This window comes from Dendrobium catenatum, unplaced genomic scaffold (assembly GCF_001605985.2).
Source record: "Dendrobium catenatum unplaced genomic scaffold, ASM160598v2 fragScaff_scaffold_243, whole genome shotgun sequence".
NCBI lineage: Eukaryota > Viridiplantae > Streptophyta > Magnoliopsida > Asparagales > Orchidaceae > Dendrobium > Dendrobium catenatum.
The window spans coordinates 1,461,490-1,484,240 of record NW_021318705.1 but is presented as its reverse complement, the minus strand read 5'-3'; the positions used below and the strand labels follow the sequence as shown (position 1 = coordinate 1,484,240).

At 34.1% G+C, this 22,751-nt stretch overlaps 1 protein-coding gene across 5 annotated transcripts in view; it reads left to right on the top strand.

Moving 5' to 3' along the window:
* The first annotated feature begins 5,678 nt into the window (after nt 1-5,678).
* LOC110094673 (serine/threonine-protein kinase 4-like) overlaps nt 5,679-22,751 on the top strand; it is a 90,299-nt gene continuing 73,226 nt past the window's right edge. For 3 of the 5 annotated variants that reach the window (XM_028693238.1, XM_028693236.1, XM_028693237.1), the window contains exons 1-5: nt 5,679-6,343; nt 19,884-20,138; nt 20,219-20,343; nt 20,440-20,484; nt 21,634-21,715. In XM_028693238.1, coding sequence (XP_028549071.1) covers nt 5,795-6,343; nt 19,884-20,138; nt 20,219-20,343; nt 20,440-20,484; nt 21,634-21,715 — 1,056 coding nt within the window. In that variant the 5' untranslated portion in view covers nt 5,679-5,794. The remainder of the gene's footprint in view (nt 6,344-19,883; nt 20,139-20,218; nt 20,344-20,439; nt 20,485-21,633; nt 21,716-22,751) is intronic. The other 2 variants (XM_028693240.1, XM_028693239.1) reach the window with 1 other exon arrangement.

Here is a 22,751-nt window from a genome sequence, read left to right as displayed (position 1 = left end):
GTTGAAAAGTTATTTGTTTGTTGTGAAATAAAAAGTTGGAAGATGTTGATGTGAATAATGGTGAATGATAATTATAAATGGTCATTTTCATAGAAAAAGGAGAAGGAATAGGTTATTGAAGTAGCTCATTGATTGGCGGAAGCTTGGAATTTTCCTTGATCGGAGGGGACCAGTGTTGTCAATATTTGACACGACACAAAAACCCGATTCGAGCCAAAAATTTCAGGTCCGTTTCAACACGTTTGAGAAAAGGGTCAGTCAGGTTTATGATTTCGACCCGTTTGTAAAACTAGGTCGGGTTTGGGTTGACCCGAAAACCCGAATCCAACTCGATTTGACTCGGGAACATTTTGTCATCCGTCTTGTTAAGTTGTCATCCGTTCATCTGACGTCCGTGAGAGTTGTGCCACTACAGTCGTCCATCCGCGATTTTGCTGCTGCTATATGTACAACTTCCGGATGAGTGAGCAAATGCACTTAAGCAGTTCTGTTGGCGCCACGCAAGAAGTCCCTCCATCAACATGCAACAAGCAGTCCCGTCGGGGTCGTCGACGCGTAAGTCGTCTCGCCAACCTGGCCTGCCCGTCCGCACTCCACACTACCGTCCATACGCACCGCGAGTCTACAAGCTTGCCTGTCGATCTGCACTGCCGTCCTCTCTCGTCTTCGATGTCTCGTGTTTCAATAATTAATGGCATATTAAATAATATAGTGGCATTTTAGTTTCACATCAATCCATTGATATCAATTTAGCATTCAAAATTCATGGTCATTAGTAATTAATTAATCTTATATGTCATACATATCAATCAACAGTCATTAATCTTATCCCTCTTATCGATCATATACTATATGTGCATGTATCAATCTCATATGTTATCTCTACACACACATCAATGTTATATGGTCTATATATCATTGCTATCAATGTATACATGCATTAATGTAAGATTCAACAAACCATGACAGCCAACTTTAATGTGGTATTTTCATCCTTTAATTTGCATTCATTGTATCATTATATTATCATCATTATCATTACATTAATACATCATCTTTATAATTATTATAGGTGGCTTTTAGTAAATTATTAAATCATTAAGTCATTAAGAGTCGTCACCCTCTATCTGTTAGAGTAATCAATCATCAATTGCAGGTACAACCAAGACAATACTATAATTCATTTGTAAAGGAAAGCATGCTGGCCCACCTTCCTTTGCAGAGCATTATATTTTAAAATCTATTCCATATTAATTATAGTGTTGATAGTCATCCTTCCTTACTTACATGCAAATACTACATTTATCTTATATCAGTTAGATCAATATCTCTTTTATATGTGAAATGCAACATGAAATACTTAAATCTATAAAATATAGAAAAATATGTATATTAGTCTACAGCTTTAGAAAATTATAACTTTTATTTTACATGATAAATTTAATAATATTACAATTATATTGCTCATATTGATGATGTAATAACCCAAAGGTTTATTTTTAAAATGAAAAAATATGAAACATATGAATTTATGTTTGAATTAGAGCACTTCAGTGCAGTGCTTTGTAGCATTGCGATATTATATATATATTTCCGCGGGATAATTTTGCGGGAAAGTAGCCGTCGTAAAATTTTGCGGGGAAATTAGTCGTCGGAAAGCCGCCGGTAAGCCGTCGGAAAGCCGCCGGAAAATTTTGTAGGAAATAAGCCGTCAAAAACCGCCGGAAATCCGTCGGAAAGCCGCCGGAAACCTGACCGCCGGAAAGCCGCCGGAAAATTCCGCCGGTAATAAGTGATTTTCCTGTAGTGATATAATATCTTTTAATTAAAACCCACACCATTCAAATAAAATTTGATTTGATTTGATCATCTATGGATCATACTGTACGATGTAAGATCAAATAATACAATATGCTATTATCTCAAATTAAATTGTGCATATAAATCAAGTAATATTTGATTTTGTGAGATATTACTTTAGTGAGATTTACTCATTAATCATATCGTCTGATGCATATCGTATAGTATGATACATCAATACTATGAAAATAAATTTTAATTTATATTAATTTCTAATTAGAGTGAATTTTAGAGGTTTAATTAAAAGCATGTGATGCCCATGAATGTACAGCTGATATCATTTTGAATCATATTAATTAGTAAACCCTAGGAAAGAAAAATCAAGAGAAATACAAAAAGAAAAGTGAAGGGATAATTCTAATGAAAATTTTCTAGTTGTTATTCCTGCACATGTTATCCTTCATTAAGATATCTTCATTGTTCTTAATTAAGAGAGATCTCAAATCTAAAAAAAACCTAATTTTCTAATGGACATCACCTAACAGAGTGTGCAAAGATTGATCAATTCCTTACCTTCATAGAGGAATGTTGGGACCTAGCTAGTTATACTAGAAGTAGAGAACTTCTCCCATTGAGTAAAAGCATTGGGTTGGCATAGCTTACCTTGGTCTATTGGTTTGGAGCTTTGGCTACTAACTAAAAAGTCTTGGATTTGAGTCTTATGTATGTCATGTGTGTGTGAGTTTTTCTTAATTGATTGAAATATCCCAAAAAAGAAGGTATCGGGTAGCTATATTAAGCATTAAGGAGTAATTTCACCATGTGCAATAACAAAAGAGTGATATAGTAAAATCTTTATTACCATGGACTTTATTGTTACAATTATTATCATCACTTTATTATTGTTTCACAATTAAATACATGTAATATCATTTTGATGTGTAAAAGAGAGAAAGCAAAGTTTAGCTTTTCTTATATTATTGAAATCTTGGCATTAATATTTTAAAGGGAAAAAAGTAAATCGAGCTTAGCTTACTGCTTATATTATTAAATCCTTAGCTCACATCTTTAATATTTTATTATAAAAAATGAATAAAAAACAACTTTTTTTATATATCAATGTGATAATGCTATGAAATTGTTCACATCTTTATAAAATAATGTTTTGTTGATTTGAGTGAAAATTAGAAATATATATGCATTGAGAATATGATCTGAGGGGTGAATATTCTTAGTGTATCTTGATTTGTTGGGCCTTAACTTTTGCATGATCACCTCACTAATTATCTCATGGATGAAAGGAGATTTGTAAGCATGTTCATAAGCCAAAGATGGAGGAGATTGAGTAGTGTTCATAACAACATACTTCCCTTGGTGTGCAAACAAGTAGGGTAGCTAATGTGAGCTGCAACTACTATTGAAGAGAAGCTTTGATTAGGCTGGATAGGTTGATAGTTTGTTGGTAAAGATTATTAATAATGGCATCGACGTTATCACAATGCCAAAGAATGTTGATGTGTTAACTCATTAAGCTTAGTTGGAAAGGGAGAATACACATGTCAAAGATTTGTAAGGAGTAAGGAGATATAAAAGAAATTGAATCCAAGATTTATTTAATAAAGTGGCAAAGAGATCAATATGAAAAAAGAAAAAGAGATACAAATGATTATTAGCATATAAAGAGTTTTAGAATGGTTAGAACAATCAATTAATGTCAATTATATAATTGACTAAGAAGGCATATTGGTCTTTTGGTGGAATACATAGAGTGAACCCTTACAAGGCTAAGAAATAGAAGGGAGAATCATTGTATTAATCTTAAGTATAAAGGAGAAGAAGAGTGTTCTTATATTTATGCTACAATAAAATCTTATAAGAAGATAAGTAAGAAGATGCAAGTCAAGCTTTGTAGAAAGGTGGTAGCTAAATGTTGTTGAGTATAGTAGAGCACTATGAGTTAACTCTAAAGTTATATCTAAAGTCGGAGGTAGCCTTATAAAGAGAAGAAATTGAGTATCAAATAAAACAGTGAACAAGAATATATAATTGAGAGTCTAACATCTTAATAGCCTTTCTCCTCACCTCTCTAAACTTTTTATGATGCCTTCCTATGCTACAAATTAATGGTGGTTTGCTTGTTAGGTAGAATTAGTAGTAAAGAATGTAAGCAGCTTGCAAAAATATGTCGTGCTAGAGTATTATGTTGTAGATGGTACACCCACCACCTTGGCACATTATTTTGATTGTGGAACTGGTCATAGGAAGTGAGAACATTGATTATGTTTATATTGTGATGAAGATGAAGTGTATCCTCATTAGTTTGGATGCACTGTGGCACAAAATATTATGCTCTACTTTCATTTATCCAAATTGGTAGCATAAATAAATGTGATGATGTGACTAAAGGAATGTTAGGGCTTGCCATTAATGATGAGATAACAGAGTGTCCCATTACTTTCCATTTGTGCTCATAGGAAAGAAAGTTGAGAGGGGGCTATTAAGCCCAAAGCGAATCCAAGCAAGATGGTAATAGTCATTTGGACTGAATGCTTTATGGATGATACTCCCGGGAATATCCATTGACTATCCTAAGGACATTTTTGAGGTTCACCTGGAATAACCCACCATTTTATCAAGGACATTATAGGTTTGAATACTTGCATGTGTAGGGTTGAGATTGGCTTAGGTAAAACAATTTTTGAATTCGAGCCTTTTGACATATGGGTAGAATGTTTACTCCACCACTGGTCTCACCAGATTGCTCAATCTATTGGCATGCTTTAGATTTCATATTCTTCTACATCTAGTTTATTTTCTTTTATTATGGAGAATTGGACAATTAAATATATAAGTAATTGATCATTAATGGCATTAGAATGTATGTAATTACTCCAAATCAACCCTTCAATTGCTCTTGAGTAATAAAGGTTGTAAAGTTCTTTTACATGATGTTCAAAATGAATTGTTCTAATCTAAGTATAAGATTTAGAAATAGTATCATTATTGTTGTTGATTTTTCTCCAAAATAGTATCATTATTCTGCTTTTTCTCCACTACGAGGCAAACCATAAGAAATTGTTTACTACATGAGGAAAAGGAATACATCATGTGTATCTATAGTGAATATAATATATAATATGTTCAAGAAGGATGATTAATAAAGCTTCTATAAGCAAATAGTCAACTAAAAAAAGTAGAGATGACTTTTGAGACTTCAATGGTGTTTGAGGATAAAAAGTTTTTTTTTCATAGAATAATTACTTAATTTATTTGATAATGTATAGGTTTTTATGGTTGACCATCAAAATTTTTTAGTTTATTGATTAAAAAATAATTTTCATACTAAACAAACATAAACATTAATATTTATGAATCAGATTACCATAGTTTTTGAAGCTGGATGGCAAATTAATAGAACCAATTACTTCAAAACTTAAATATGTTTACTTATTGTATTGATCTAGGGGTGTAATTGAATCGAGCTGGATTGTGAGTTGGTTTGAGCTCTACTTATTTATTAATTTGAGCTCTACTCAAATTAATACTCATCCACTTGAGCATCTTCATCTTTACAACACTTAATTTAGTATTATGCTTCTCTTTTAATGACCAACATTTGACACCATAAAGCATTTTAAAGTGAAATATATATTTTTATACTGAGACATTAAAATATTATATAAATAAATATTTAAATTTAAAATTAAATTTATAAATATAATTTAAATTATGTGTACTTTATCTATTATTACTGTTTTTTCAAACTAAAAAAGTTTGAAGAGGAGGCCGGCCGGCCAGTCCCAATGGTGCCAGTAAGTTGAGCGACACTTCCAATGACTTATTCCTTTTCCAAAAAAAAAAAAAAAAAAAAAAAAAAAAAAAAAGACTTCTCGGAGTTCGTTTTAAAATAATTGCCTTCTCCCACTTCCGCCAAGATCTTCAGAGTCCAACGAGGCCGGGTCACTAAGCACTTTTCCCTGCCTCGGCCTTCCAAATGCACTGTTGGCCAAACGCCGGAGCTTCGAAACGGAAAATTCGGCGCATAACCGCTGAGACGCCGCCAGACCGACTGGTCCGCCATACAATCCACAGCGCTCTAACCAACAGCTATCAATCATCCCCCTCCTACTTGCCACAACAGTCCAAGGTACCCGGGGTACTGGTTCGCGCTCTCACCTCCCCGATCATGTCTCGGCCGCACTCGGCTCCTCGACCATACCGTTTCCTTTCTCTGAGGTCTTTCATCTGTTTCTTCTCCCCTACATTTTTGGCAAAGCTCAAGGGGAGCGGGAAGGCGGTGGAGATTCCGCGGGGACAGGAGATAGAGGCAGCAAAAGAAGAGCCGCAGTTGGTAGAGACAATGATGAAGGACGGCAGTGGGGGATCGCCGAAGAAGGCGTATTCGGTGTCGCCGGCAGATTACCGGCTGCTCGACGAGGTGGGACAGGGGGCGAGCGCCACGGTGTACCGCGCGATGTACATACCATTCAATGAGATCGTCGCCGTAAAGTGCATGGATCTCGATCGTTGCAACAGTAATCTCGTCCGTTTCTCTTTGTCTCCTATATTTTTTCTTTCATCCACTTTGATTGGGTTTTTATTCGTTTTGACTTACCTGATTGATTGGAGTTGGTTTTTCCTGATGATTTGTGGTTTTTTTCTTTCTTTCTTTTTATTTTTTGGGTGATAGTTTGTGATTTTGGTTTGAGCGGCGGTGATTTGGATTGGTGGGGTAAGGAGTGGGCTAAGGTATAGTGAAACTAGAAATTTACCTGTAAATATGGACCAAGTTAAAAAGAGAGAAAGAGAGATTTGCGAGAGAAGCTATGAGATTTCACTATTTTTGTTAGAAATTACAAATGTTTCTTTCTCCTATTTGTAAGTTTGGGCTAAGGTATTGCGTTAAAAGAAAGATTACACACAATTGAAATTATATAAAAAGAGTTATATAAGTGTTTATAGTAAAATGAATATGTTTAGCTGTCTTGTAGCTTATTAAAATACAAAAGAGCTCATAGCAAATTCCAACTAAAAGATAAGTCCTCATGAAGCCCCCGACGACTTCACATTGAGCTGGTGAGTAGCTTTAAAACTTAGGCAAGTTCATTTGACAAGTTAGGTGAGTAACTTTGATGACTTCAAGTAATCTTGATGCCGAGTAAGAGTATTACCAAGTACTGAAGGAATGTGACGAATAGCTTTGATAAATTGATTTCACTGGTGGGATCATCATTACCATACTTCAATTTGCTTTGCACTAAATTTAATTGATCAGCGAGACCTTATTAACCCGGTCTAGACGACATTTAGTGTACGTTCATTCCTAAATTCTCTTGTATATTTGAAGAAATCTATACAAGAACAATATAATAACATATCATCTTGATGAGTTGGCACATTAATTGTGATTAATTATATGAATTTGACCGAGTTAATATATTTACTGTTTTAGGACTATAAATACTCAAACTTTTTTCTGAAGTTCTTGCCCAAACTTTTCTCATACCTTTGAAAATGTGAACAAAATCGAGAAGTATACTAGCAAGAAGGTTCCTTTGATGCCATTTGAGAACTATAAGGAATGAGAGAAACATAAATCTGTTGGTGAATGTTCTTCTGTGCCATCTTGAAGATGATTAAGGAGGAATAAATTGAGGTTAATGAGAGTTAGAAGAATGAAGCTGTTATTAAGGAGTAAATCTTTGTGATGTGACACAAATAGGAATTGCAAGGGATTAATAAAATTATTGCAAAGCTTGCCACTTTAAGATTAATGAACCACAATAATTAATTTTAAAAATACTCAATTGATGTTTTTCTTTGGCATGCAGTTACAATTTAGGAAAACAAAACAACTAAAATAATATAAGGAAATACAATAAAGCTAAATATGCCGTAATAAGAATCCACCGGTTGATATTTAGAACTTTCACCTAGAGTTTTCTCTCACTCACACTCTATGAGAGGCTATAGCGGAGAGAGACTTTCAGCAATCCAAATGACGCTATCAAGAGAGATAGGACGTTGACGGTCTTGATCCACGGGAAGGTAGCCGGAGAAGGAGTCACAGGTGGATTTCCAATGAGTTGCCACAGTTCGGAGGGTCGTTGTTCGTCGATAGTCTCGGCTAGGTTGAATAGTATGCGGTCGACGTAATCGTCGACAGAATTTTCTAGTTCCCAGTGGGGGTCGAAGAACAACGATCGAAGAATATCGATTTTCCCTTGAGAATCGTATGTGAAATCGTGGTCGACTACGGGATCGGCCATCCATGATTATTGGAGACTCCTTTCTTGGGATCCTTGGAGGAGCCGGCGGCTTGTGAAGTAGGGAAGGAGGGGAGGGGCCGGTGGTTTAGGGGTTTCAGGTAGAGAGGGAAAGGGAGGGGGATGGCTAGGGTTATAGGTGGAGAATCCTTGGGTTTAGGGCTAGGGAGGTGGAAGAAATAACTTAGAAAATATGAATTTAATTTCATATTTTTCAAAGGGAGGGAAAGGGAATCATTTGAAATCAAAATTATCCCAAATAGGGCTATAGGGGGGCCAGCGGCTTAGGGGGTTCAATATATGTGGGCCCTTGACTTTAATTAGTGATTGAAATCAAATCTAAAATTTAATTTCAGATTTGATTTAATTAAAGGGGTTTCCTAAATTAGTTTTATCAATAAGAAAAGTGTTTTAAATTCAAATATTCATTTGCATTCAAATAGGAAACTTTCCTAATAAATAATAGGCTATTTTAGGAAGGAGATTAAGGGGAAAATTGAATTGAAAATCAAACTTATGGGCATTAGTGGTCAATGGCTTGGAGGCCGACGGCTTGGAAGCCTTGGGAGGCCGGTGGCGTGAGGTGGTGGGGCGGTGACTAGGGAAGAGACTCGTTTTTTTTGGATGGGGTGGAGCCGTCGAGTGGGGAGATTGGAAAGGGAGCCGGCGGGTGTAGGGAGGATGAGGGAGGTGGCGGGTGTAAAGATAAGCCGCGAGTCTCGAACTCTTTCAAAGACTGACGGGTATTGCAATCACCTTCACCTAGGATTCTCTTTCTTCTCTCAAAGCTCACAACAATGAAGAAGACAAAAGTTGAAAATTTTATTCATCAAATCATCATCATAATACAATAGAGGAACCCTTATATATATGCCTCAACATGACTAAAAAATATGACTAAAATGCCCTAAGGGCTACAACAACAAACTAACTACCCACAGGGGTAAAATAAGAAAAACTGAAATATAAAAATAAACAATACATAAAATGCATAAAAAATAAAGGCTCCTGATCGTGGCCGTCGATCTCCGATGCCTCCTCTGATAAACGTGCCAAAATCTCCTGCTAATGTCCTCATCGCTTTGGGCCCGCTTTAAGTGTTTTTCTTTGGATAAGTTACTAAAAAGTAAGTTGCAACTCCTCCTTGCCTGGATCATCTTGCATTGAATTGATGCATAACGTTTGGGTGATATTGCGATTGCATCAAGCGAGTTACTAACTTTTGATAATGAGCTATTTGCTTGATCTTTTGAAGATTTGGAAGGGGATGAATATGCTGAAGTTGTTACTGGTTTAAAGTATGATGCTGCTGAGAGAACTCTTACTACAAATATGGTTATAGGTGAGGAAGAAGTTACCCATGAGGAATTAAACATGGTGGTTGGAGTTTAAGATCTTCCTAGGGGGTTTATTGTGGTGCCGAGGCAACCTCATCAGTTTTTGATGACTAGATTGGTGAGTCTACTGGAAGATAATATCCATGAAGGTGATGATACTCATCCTTCAAGCTAACTTTGATTGAGAAGGCAAATACTGCTAAGAGAGCCTCTAAACTCCAAATTTTTGGAGAGGCCGAGAAGATTCACTTGGGTGACTTAGGAGAGAAGTTTTATGCTCTAGCTTATCTCCTTGATATTATTTCAAGTGAAGTTGCTAGATTTTTTTTAGTGTTAAGTAAATGATTTGAAGAATGAGATCATTTTTTTTAAGGAAATTCATCTTGTCTCTTTAGATGAGTCAATTCTTTAGGAATGCTAAATTATTGCTACGTTTTTTGATCCATGGTGGATCAATTCTAGATATATTGTTCTAGATCTTGTAATCCAAGTTTTGTTAGGAGGAGCTACGTTATCATTGATTGCCAAGTTTGAGAACTTGCCTGCGTCTTCAAGTCATTCTCCTACGAGCTAGATTTTCTCAAGTGTTTTCCTTGCAAGAAGAAAAGTGAATTTTCTTTGGAAGTATGTATTCTTTTTGCTTTTTTTTTTAAAAAAAATGTAAACTCTTAAGATGAGAAAGAATCTTTATTATAAATTTTGTGTAGATTTCGTTTAATCAATGTTTTTCTGAGTTGACCTTTCTGACCATTGGCGATTAGACTTGTGAAATGCTTTAATATTGTTTAGTTTCTAAAATATGTTTTACTTCGAATTTTCACATAATTGATTACCAAAGATCTTTGATTTAATGCTTAGAATGACCAAAATGATGTCTTTAGATTTGACTTTGCATCACTCCAACTTCTATGAATTTTCTATAAATAGTCCTTCATACCTTTATTTACTTCTTTACATCTTCTTCCTTTATTTCTCTTGGGCGACTTTCCATTTTCATTCCCTTGAGTGACTTCTTCAAATTTCTCAGCTAAACTTATTCTTAGTTGTTTGATTAATTTCAGCAAAGGGGATTGGGACTTTGCTTCGTTGGTGACAATATACCATACCAAGTCAGTGCATCGGAGTTTGGGAATGAAGATGAATTTGCTATATGATGGCTGAAGTCGAGTTCTCCAACTTGTTAAAGGGAGATGAGTTTTGCTTCTGCAAAGATCGGTTTAGACTTAGACTTGTGACTTCCTTTCTTTTTGGAGGTTTCCTAGATCCTTGGCTATTTTGGCTTAATCCTAATGATGCCTAATTTATTTACTCCCAGGATCTCTTTCATCATTTTCCTGTGAGAAATAGAAGGCAAATTGTAGCTTAGATATAATCCACATTAGGATGTAAGCCCCATGCTTGAATATAATCCACATTACAAACCAACATGAGGTAATTGAATTAAAATGAACATATAGATTAGATGGGCCCCATCCTTTGCATGCAAGTTCGCAAATAGAGCTGATAGAACCCTAACATGTTTGCCATCAGAAAACTATGCGCAGCTTTGTTATAGGAGAAGGTTGTAATTTCCAATATTTGGGCTTAGATCCTCTACAAACAAATGATAAATTGACATTGTCTACAACATGCTAATGTCAAAATAAAAGTGAAACTTTGTAACACTGATGATGGACTCGATCATAAAAAAAAGGGGTTTATTGCCTAATTCTAAATGCCAATACTTTTAACCTTAAACCAATAATGAGTTTGATGGTGAAAAATTATAATAGGAGCGGTTGATCACTAAAATCAAGCGCCTAACCATAAAGACATAGTTTGGGCCATATTCTCGATGTTGGGTTTTGTTATTATAATATCATAACTGAATTTGATCTTGCCCTAAAAATGCCCTCTCAAATTTCAAGATAAATACATTCGATGCTCTTTTTCTAGTGTTGGACAAAATCAATGCAAAATCATAGATGGAGGTACATAAATGCAAAAAAAAAAAAAAGTATAGAAAAACTAGAAAGCATAAACAATAATTGATGGCTTTATGTTCAGAGCAGCCATTTATTTTATTGACTTCATGAGCTTAGGTGACTCATATGTGACTCATTTGTGATTTGATGATAACAAATATTATTTGTTGTTATGTAAATTGATTTGCAAAATTTTTCTTTCAAATAATTTAATTTGTACCAACCATGAAGAGCAACCTTGAACTGCTTCTTGTTCAACAGGCTAAGTTGAGTATTTTCTATTTGGAAATGATCTCAAGATGTATAATTTTTGATGGCTAAAGTGCAATGTTTATTGAAGGTCTATTAGCTTAAGGCCTATTTATTATCACTTTTTGCCCAGGAAGATGAGGGCTTATGACGTAATTGAAAAGATCATCAACCATGGACCCTAGATCAAAAGTGAGAATCACTGATAGGTAGTAACTCTGTCCTATATCTAATGAAATACAAGGGACCTATGAACTTAGAACCCCACCTGAAGCTAAACTAGCTCGACTATGAACTTAAAATCCTACCTTTAAAAGACGGCCAGCTAACCCACTTAATTACTTTTAAAATCATTGAAATGTGGTTTCAATGCACATGCAGGATGGGGAAGGTAATTTATATTTTGAAGATACAACTTATAGCTTGACCATTCAAAACAAGATGCCTGACCATGTGGGTTTGTAAATACTGACTCCCAATATGTATTTTATTATTTGGTCTTTATTCGAGGGCTTTCTCAAATGACACACTTGGGCTTTGCATAATCATTTCAAAAAAAAAAAATTGAAAATGTGGCTCATTTAAGTAAGCCATGCAATGTTTAGTAGAAAAAAATATATGTTATCCTATGGTTGATTTTTTAATTGGTAGAAATTTTAATTTTATCCTATAAGCCTCCTGTATAAAACATGTTCAGGTTAACCCCAAGCAAAACCAAGTGATAAAACCTAGGAAAAAAAATTATTTCTATGCTTGCTCAGTAAATAATCAATTATTTGGATGTGTATATAATTAACCAGTAGGCAACTAAAGTATAAAGTCCCAATTATTACAATTATAAATGGTAGCTGAGTTGCTTGCCTTATATAACCCAATTTATTTTTTTTTAGACTCAACTTGTTGGTCTTCAAGCTTGGACTTCTAGATGTATCTAGGCTTCACCTAAGAGGGTTTATCCATCTGGTTCATCTTTCCTGTAACTATATTCCACATGCCTACAATATTTTTTAAGTCTATTAATTACATTTTAACAATTAAAATACTCAAATTTACAAAATATGGGGATTATGAAGCATGTAATATATGAGTAAAAGAAACATCTCAAAATTGTATGACACTTAAAGTGCTAAGTCCTATTTCTATCCTATTAGTTCTTGCTTCTTTAGGGGGTTTTAAATAACTGCAAGCAAATAATATTAAATAATCATGACTTTTATCTCCTCTTGGATATGACTACATGGAGTAAAAAAAAATCTCTATCTTAACCACTTAAGGGTAAGTTCCTACAACATAGAAAATCTAATAATCATCACACCAAGCACTATAATCGATGTGCAAAAAAGAAAAAAAAATAATCCTAGGATGCTTAGGGGTTATGTATTTAAGTGCGTGCTAGCTTGTGTGATATGTTACAATATGATTGAGTGTCTTATTTCAGTTGTGGAATATGAAGAGATTTAATTTTTAATCTTAGGGGTGGTTTCACTTTAAGTTGTTTGTGATTTAAAGATTTTATTTGATTTTTTTAGAATTTCATATTTAGGAGGGTTATGAAGTATCCGCAGAGCAACAATTGCTTATTTTGAGGCAAGCTTGTCATGGTATCCTAAGATTGAATGATATAGATATTCCACATTTTTGGTTGGAATGACACATCATTGCATCAAGAGCAAATTAGGTGATTTTTTAATTTTATTGAAGATCTCTTAGTATTTAGATAAGAAAAAGATGTTTACCTAATAGATTAAGGTAAATATGCCTAAGGATTTATCTTAGGACTTTGTAAAATTCACCTAATTGGGTAAGATGAATTTTGACGGGAAGAGGCTCCTAATGAGGAATCTAGAAGCTTACATTTTAGTTTTGATGTAAAAGGAGCGATCATTTATTTTGATTAAAATTTCCTATTGGAATTGGGTCCAATAGAAAGAGCTAAGGCTTAGAAGCTCAAGGGTAAATGCCATTTACTTGATTGAAGATTAAATAAATGAAGATGGTGGAATACCCAAAGCTTTGGAACTAAGGTAAAAGGAATCCTATAGCTTTTAGGCTAAGCAAATGAGAGATTACTTATAGCCTTGGTGCTAAGGAATGAGGGAAATTCCCTTTAGCTTCGGAGCTAAATAGAATAAAATCAAATTTATAGTTTTAAGGATAATGATTAAGTGAGAATCCCTACAACATTGAGTTTGGAAGAAATTGGACAGAACCTATAGCTTGTAGGCTAGGGAAAATGAATTTTCTACAACTTTTGGGTTCATCGAAAATAGGGGAATTTGCAACTTATGGGTTGCAAATTAGTGAAGAGTTTTTGAACTTTGATATTCAAAGAGAGATGACCATTTGCTTGATGTGAGCTAAGCAAATGAAAAAAGACTAAGATTTGGGTCGGATCATTTGTTAATTTTGGATTCTACAAATGAACTAAGAGAACTTAGGATTTGGTCCTAAGATTTAAGAGTTTATGGCATGATGTGTTTAGGACTTAAGGAAATTCTAAAACATCATACGCACGAAAGGGTGATGATAGCTCGTAAGGGATGCTATTGAAAGTACGAGATGTGCCAAGAGGGAGGTGAATTGGATATTTAAAAACTTCTTTAATGAATAAAAATATCTTTTTATAACTTAATGCGGAAGTAAATTACATTCATAATAAAAAGATAAATTATCAATTTCACCTACACAATTAATCACAACAAAAATAAATGCAAAAATAATAAAGTGCGGAAGTAATAAAGGAAAGAACATACCAGATTTATAGTAGTTCGGTCAAACCTTGACCTACGTCCACTTCCCAGAGGCACCCTCCGAGTATTACACTAAACCTTTAATGATTCTCCTTTAGCCCCCCACAGCTAGGCGGATAAGCCCTTACAAAATCACTTCCATCTTCCCCGGTGCGACAGAGGAGCCAGGTCCTTTGACACAAAAGAAATCTTTTTCTTCCCAAAACTTCCGTCAAGATGAACCTTGAATTTGATGGTACTGGTGCAAGCTCGCCGGAGCAACCGTGTGAAATTTCCTTAGCACTCCCTTTAAACCTCCTCCAAGGATATTCTCTCTCTCTATCAAACTCTACCATTTTCTCTCTCCCTTTCAAGTTCTATCCTCCAGAAAAACGAATCTTCATGAATGCCAAAGACCCTTATCAAGTGCCTTGACAAAGCTTAAATAAAGGGCTTCAAAAAACCCTAATAAAATATTTTAGCCGTTAAAAATCGTAATATACGATCTCAGGATCGTCCAGTACGATGTTTAGAATTTGACCAGTTAGTACTGTACGATCACCAGTTAGTACTGTGCAAACAGTTCAATTGTCTGTTCGTACTGTACGATGTCCAGTTAGTACTGTACGAACAGTTCAATAAAAATACAGTATGATCACCAGTTATTACTGTACGAACAGTTCAGTTTTCCTGTTCGTACTGTATGATATCTAGTTAGTACTGTACGAAGAGTTCAATAAAAATGCAGTTCGCCCATGGCGAAGCATGGGACGGCCAAAATCGTCTATGTTGATCGTATAGTACGATCCAGCTCGTACAGTACGATTAAAATATCAAAATTAAGCCGTTTTGATTGACTAATCACACGATTAAATTAGGTAATATTTTAAACAGCTACAACACGAACATGTTCGTACAGCACGATCATGTTCGTGCATTATGACTAGAACAAGTTTTCAAATTTAAATTTTTGCCTAATTTAATGGACGGAGGACTTTCTAATTATAACAGATCGTCCAGTACGATGTGGTGATCATACTGTACGATTAGTTATATTTTAAAAATATTTTTTTAGGAAAATAAAATATTTTAATTAATTTCTATTACACCAGATTATACAGTATGATCCAAATCGTATAGTACGATGTATAGAAAAATTAAAATATTTAAAATTATTTTTTGCTCCCCCTGTGTGTGTGCACGATCACAAATCTAACATACATCATTACAAGTCTTGATTCAAGAAATGAAAATTACAAACTCATTTAATATCACCAATTCTACACAATTTTGAGTCTTGAATATTCAAAGAACGGTATATGGTGTGCCTGAAATATTAGTTAACACACAAACAAATATGCTTTGCAAACACAAGAAGAAATAAAAGATTAATCAATATTATTTATTATCATCAAAATCATAAACTTTGAAGCCGAGTTTCAACAGCTATGACTCATGCCATGAAACATTTGAAGACTTGGGAGTTTCCAAAACATCATGCATGAGGGATAGACATTTGAAAGAGAGCTCCTATTGTTTAAAAAGAGTTTTAAACTCATTTTAAATAGGAATGATTGTTCCTGCAACATTATGGGATCTAGTATTAATTTTGGTATGATTTAATCGCCCTAAGAGTTTGTAAGGATGATTTACAAATTTAGGAATTTTATGAATTTAGAGAAATCGTCTCTTTTTTATGTTTTACTTTGCAAAGTGTTGTACATAAACTTAATCAGCAATGCTTTTTTGTGGAACTTGCTACATAGACCTTAGAAGGTCGATGAGGAGTCTCACAATTTAGTGCTTTTTAAGTTGATTAAATTTCTCTTCAAGCACTTGCAAAATTTCATGAAAGTTCCTGAGCTTCAATATATGCACATCCCTACACATTTAAATCATTTTTGGCTAGGAGAGATAAAGGCGACTGAAATGGAACGGTTTTGCTTTTTAAGCGCTCCGGATGCTGCCTTTGCCATTTAGATTGCTCCTGGATGTCACTTTGCTGCCACCTTGCTGAAATTGATGAACGAAGAAAAAAAAGAGTGCTCAACAAGTCTCTATGCTCTCCTAGAGGAATGAAGGTGGCACCAATAGCAGCAAATGCAAATAAAAGCTCCCCAAGTCGTTGTATAGCAGCTCCTAGGCGTGTGAAAGAGATCTCAAGGATGCATGACTCCTAGTTCTTCTAAACTGAAGCCCGTAGTTGCTTGGTTTTGCTTCTTTGGTCATTTGCCTCCCTCTGGACGTCGCAAGAATTGGCTCGTACCGTTGTTCTGGAGAAATCGATCATAGGAAATATGACTAAACACCCGGTCCTCCCTTGATCTCCTTGGCCGCATGTAGACGAGTGTTCGATTATGCTCTTTCCTCTCTAGCACGCACGTACGGGTCCTTTCTCATTGTCCACTCTCGCTTGGCTTCGATTCAGATGCACACGAACTGAGAGAACGAAAAGCTCTCATACCGCTCAATCTCTATCTCTCGCACGCAGAAAACACTTTCACTCGCCTCTCCCTCTCACACGCAGGAACCGAATACCACTCCCTCACTCGGTCTTGTGTATCAGAACCCAATATAAGATTCCACTTGATTGCCTGCTATGAGATCGCAGAAATCGGTGGATTTGATGGGAAGGCAACGACACAAGGAGAGTATTTCAAGATAATTAGAGCTGTTGGATTGAATTTCTTGATTTGGAAAGTCAAATGGGTTTAAATTGTGTCAATTAGGCTTGAATTGAGTTCAATTTGGATTGATTTGATTTAATTTAGGTTCAATTAAACTCGACTTGGGTTCAATTTGAGTCGATTTGGGTTTAGTTGAGTTGATTGAAGGTTGTAATTGGGTCCGATTTGACTCGATATGAGTCAGGTCAATACAAAAATTGTGTCAACATGTTTGAGGATTTTGACTTAGATTATACATCCAAAGATTTTTGAAGAAATATTTGTGAGAAGGTTATTTGTGAGGAAGAATTCAGTCAAATAATTTATACAACTTTTGAAATCTATTACTCTTGAGGATATTCTATTGATTAGATATGTGCCAATTAGGTTTCCTTTTCCCTAGTATTTTTATTGGCACTTAATATTCCGAAAAAGAAGAGTCTTGGTGATTTCCAAAAGATGATGATTTTTACTTGCTACCACTCTATTTTATTGGGGAGTGTTAAGATAAGAGAATTGGAAGATACATTTTTCTCGAAGAAAGATGATAATATGTAATTAAAATAATCACGAGCATTATTAGTATATCAGATTTTGATATTAGCATTGAATTATTAATTTTGTATCATAGTAGTAAAAATGGGTAAAATAATTATGTCATTAGATTTTTGTTTGATATGATATAATCAAGCCATTCAAGTGCAATTATCAATGAAAGTGACAAAACCAGTAGCCCAAGGAATATGGGGGATCTTGAAAGTTCCCCAAATATTAAAGCTAACAATTAGAAAGGAGTAATAGATCTAGACTCACTTTTAGAAATAATAACATAGTGATATTTGATAATTTCACAAGTATTATAATTAAAATTTTTCATATTTATATTCACATAAAGAGAAGGAAACATACATTGTAAATAGCTTCTATATTGATGGGTTTTTGAAAAGGGGGATGCCCTAGCCTTTATTGATGTTCATAAATAGCTTTTATATTAAGGGTGGAAATACAAGAATATGATAAGTGGTTTCTATCTTCAAGAAGATATAGTCCATTATTTTTTCTAGCTTTCCCAATCGTCTTCTCATAGTAATGTTCTAAAATATACAATGATTAACAAAAATCTTACCTTATAGTTGTATTCTTTAGTGATTTTATGGATTGATAGAATATTTACTTCAAGATGAGGAACATGTAGTATATTATTGAGGATAAATTTTGAGAATATTGAAAAATTTCTTTGACCTATAACAATTGTTAGAGAACCATCGATCACTTTTTTTATTACTAGGATAGGTAGGTTTTATATGTTTAAAAAAGGCTGATAAGGTTGGTTATGTAGTCAATGGCTCTTGAATCTAGGATCTAGGTGTGAGGGGAGTTATTTTATGTACTGAAAGCACAAGAGTTAGAAGTCATATCATTTTGAGCTAGAGAGCACGATTCAAATGATTTTTCAAATAGATGATGAAGCTCCTGAGTTTGTTAATTTCTTTTGGATTAAGCTCTTCTAATTCCACAATACAGTCTATCCTTTTTGGTGACCTTTTTTATTGTCACTTTAGTTTGGGGGCTTTCAGTGGAGTTTTTCCGCATTTTTCTTTAATGTATCCTTAATTATTACAATTATTGCACCATAAATTGATTTTGAAAGAAGGCTTTTGTTCATTTTAAAAAAAGAGTGGCAGTAAATCCCTTGGGATTCGATGATTATCATGGTAGATGTTTCAGTGATCAAAATGTCGAGGATTACCATCTTTCTTCATTCTTCGGCTTATATGAGAGAAAAAATATCATTTAATGATGATAGATTTCTCTACTTAAGATTTAAATATGAATTTTGTTAAAATCCTTATTGAGCCATACAAAGAACTCAGACAATCTTTCTCTTTCTATAAATTGCTTAAGAATTAGCACATTATCATAGCATGTCATCTTAAGATCTTGGTAATATTCTAGTTCAAGCCAATAAAACATTCATTGTATTAAAGTACTTGTTATCTTGTTTGATTTTTGAAATCCTAGTTTGATCTCATAGATGAGGACTTTATCCTTCATTTTTTAATATGTTTTGATGGTGTCCCAAACATTTTTTTTTTGTAATAGAGAGAAGCAAATGTAGACCATTGACTTTAGTATTATATTATTTTGCAACCATGCATGATCATGAAATTCACTTCATCCCAAACTATAAATTTTGAATCTTTTAATCTCGAGGAAGATGCACAAGATTATGAATATCTCCCTTTCATTTTAGAAATGTTTTCACAATTTAGGATAATTTTAGATAATTTCTCCCATTCAGGTGATACGAGATTTGTAACCCTTGAAATTTTTCTTTAGTCTGATTTGCACCATTCATGGTGGTCATCTCCTTGAAAGGAAAGTAAAAAAAAATCAGTTATAATTAAGAGAATGAAGAATCTAGACAAGAAGGGTGGAAGAGAAAAGAACAAAGGTTGGAAGTGAAAATCCTAACCTCTCTCTAAGATATCATGTAGAAAAGTGAGAAAAATTACATTGGATTTTATATTTGATTTTATAAATTGTGTGGAAGTATTTTATATTTCTCCCAAATACTTACAATGGAAATAAATCGAAGTTTTTTATAAAAAGAGCCAAATAAATCCCAAAGAGGAGCTGGTGACTAGAATAAAAAGAGGCACACAGATTGCAATCTAAGGGCTATAAGAGATAAAGAGGATTGATCCATCATTAGAATCCTTAATTAGTGTGCTCATGTATCTCTACCAAGATTGGTTGACTTATGAGTCCCATGATCCTTCAACAATACTTTTTTTTATGTAGAATTACTACATATAGATGTATTTTATGCCACTTTTTACTGTTTTTGTGATGAAATTGTTGCTATTAGGATGACGTCAGGAGGGAAGCCCAAACGATGAGCTTGATGGATCACCCAAATGTCGTGAAAGGATATTGTTCATTTGTTGTTGAACACACCCTTTGGGTTGTTATGCCATTCATGGCTGAGGGTTCATGTTTGCATCTGATGAAAGTTGCATATCCTAATGGGTTCGAAGAACATGTTATTGGGTCCATTCTCAAGGAAACTCTGAAAGCTTTGGAATACCTTCATAAGCATGGGAGTATTCATCGAGATGTCAAGGTTAGTTCATTAATAGAAGCAGTGTGGTCATAGGTAATGTTTTCCAGTGTTTGTGTTCTGAGGGAAACTTCTAAGTGCAGGCTGGAAATATCCTTCTTGATAGTTCTGGTGTTGTAAAGCTTAGTGATTTTGGCGTAACAGCTGGTATGTTTGACAAGGGTGATAGACAACGTTCAAGGAATACTTTCGTAGGTACACCATGTTGGTAAGCAGCTAATATGTTTTTCTGTTCTCATATTTTATTTTAGGTGGGTTGCTTTTGAGCAATTACGGCAAACTTTATTTTGATTTCTTTTGATAGGATGGCACCAGAAGTGATGCAGCCAGGAGGTGGATATGATTTCAAGTGAGTCTTTTCAATATTTAAAAGTCTAAAATTGACAAAATATTTCTGCTATATCATGCATTACTTCTCTCTGTTACCATTTCTCTGTATTATCGCTTGCCTCGTTGTGAGTTTTAGTCATTTGTATTTCTCACTGAACAGAGAAAAAAATATATTAGTCTTAATGACTGGTTAAAAACAAAACGTACACATTTAGTTGGCCTGGAGGTCCATAGTACCAGACTTGTCGAAACATCATCATCATCATCATTCTTTATCCAGACTAGTCATTTCAGCTATATGAATACTTTGCCATTCCTTCTTATTAAGTTCGGCATGTCTAATTTATGTAAATCTTTTTGCATAGGTTCTATTCACGTTACTTTTAATCCAGTTCCTATTTTACGCTTACTCAGTCTCCTATTTTTTTTAGTGTTTTTTTGCTCGTCTTTCTACAAGCTCAACCCACCTATTTTACTATTGATAACAGTATCTTTGAAAGTTGCTACTACGCTCTCTTTGAAGTGGACACTGCCCTTACTGAAGATGTCTAATTATAATTATTGGATTAAAAGAGTTATGTTTTATTTTTTATTTTTTCTTTTTAGATTGTTCTTATTTATAAATTTTTTGTTTAATATTTTTTATGTTTACTTATGTTTTTTCAAAATGTCAAACTTCTAATTTCAATTCATTTTATTTGGCTTTTTCACTTTTCCACCCCTCCCTTTAAATCTTGATTTCACTGCTGCTTGATGCCAGTTGTTATTTTTTATGAGACTTATATTTATTAAGAGGTTTTTTGAGATAAATTTTTGTAAATATTTAAATATGGAATAAAAATATATTTATTATCCAATAAATATTATTTTTGTATTTACTGAATATTGCATACGGCAGGACTAGCATCAATAGGTGACATCCGGGTTATTAAAAAAAAATGAAAACACCTAAAAAATACCTAGAAGTTATTTTGAATATTTTCAAACATAATTTAATTTATATTGAATAATAAAAACTAAAACAGTTAAAAAATACAATTCAAACATATTTTTTTTAAAAATATATAAAATGATCCAAAAATTTAAAGTATCTTTTGATTATCTGGGTAACATTTTGAGTGGAACATGGTTTTGAAGCATGTTTTCCTTTTTTTTTTTTTTTTGACAGAGCTGATATATGGTCATTTGGAATCACTGCACTTGAGTTAGCACATGGTCATGCTCCATTTTCAAAATACCCTCCAATGAAGGTAATTATTAGAATTATCATTGCTATCTTCTATTCCGTGGATGTGCTATATGAAGATTTCCTTACCAGCGGTTCACCCTTTTTTGAAAAAATGTATCTTGAAAATCTTTATGTGAAATATTTTGATGTACATTTGCAAGGAGGGGCAGACATCAGTCTTCTCCTTATGGGCTTGAGAAATTCTTTTTGGTTGAAACTTAAATTAGTTTTTCATCACAAATTGATAGTAGCTTCTACAAATTTTTTTTTTTTCCTTAAATTTATCCAACTCTTTTTGTTGCAAATAAAATAAAACTTTGAATGGTAAGCTGCATTATGAACTCATGAAAAATTTTCAATTCAAATTGAAAAAATTTCAAGTGCCGCTCTGCCCTCATATAGTTGTTTTTCCTCTAGCTGATTTTGAATCTAGTTTTGACAACTTTTTCGATGTTTTTCTCTATAGCTGCACCAAAGTTTCAATGAGATTTAAATTTCACAAAAAATAGTGTTAACTTGTTATCTATCATGCTTAGTAGGGTTGTCAATATTCGACACTATCCGAAAACTCGACCCGAAAATTCTTTGTCCGGGTCAACCCGTTTGAAAATCTGGTTTGGTTCGGGTTTTTTATTCTGACCTGATTGTATTTTTGAATCGGGTTATGGTCAACCTGAAAACCCGAAAATGACCTGGGTCAACACGAAAATATGCTTGTCCCATGTCCTATTTGCGTTGTCCCTTCGTCTGCGCTTGCGCATCAGGCTCGTGCATCGCGCTAGCGCATCGAGCTCGCCCGTTCGTGCATTGCAATCTCCTGTGCATTGAACTTGTGTTTAAATGAAGACATCTTTTTATGTTGTGATTAAAATTTTCAAAAGTTTTAGTTAGATCAACAAAAAACCAAACAAGTCATTAAACATTGGTTTAATAAGTGAGCGTGTTCTATTTGGAGCATTAACTTGAGCAACCAAACATTGATGTCTTCTATTATTCTAGGAATTTAAGTTGATGCATTGTCAGCTTAAAACAATCAGGAGGGTTCTTGTATTATGCTT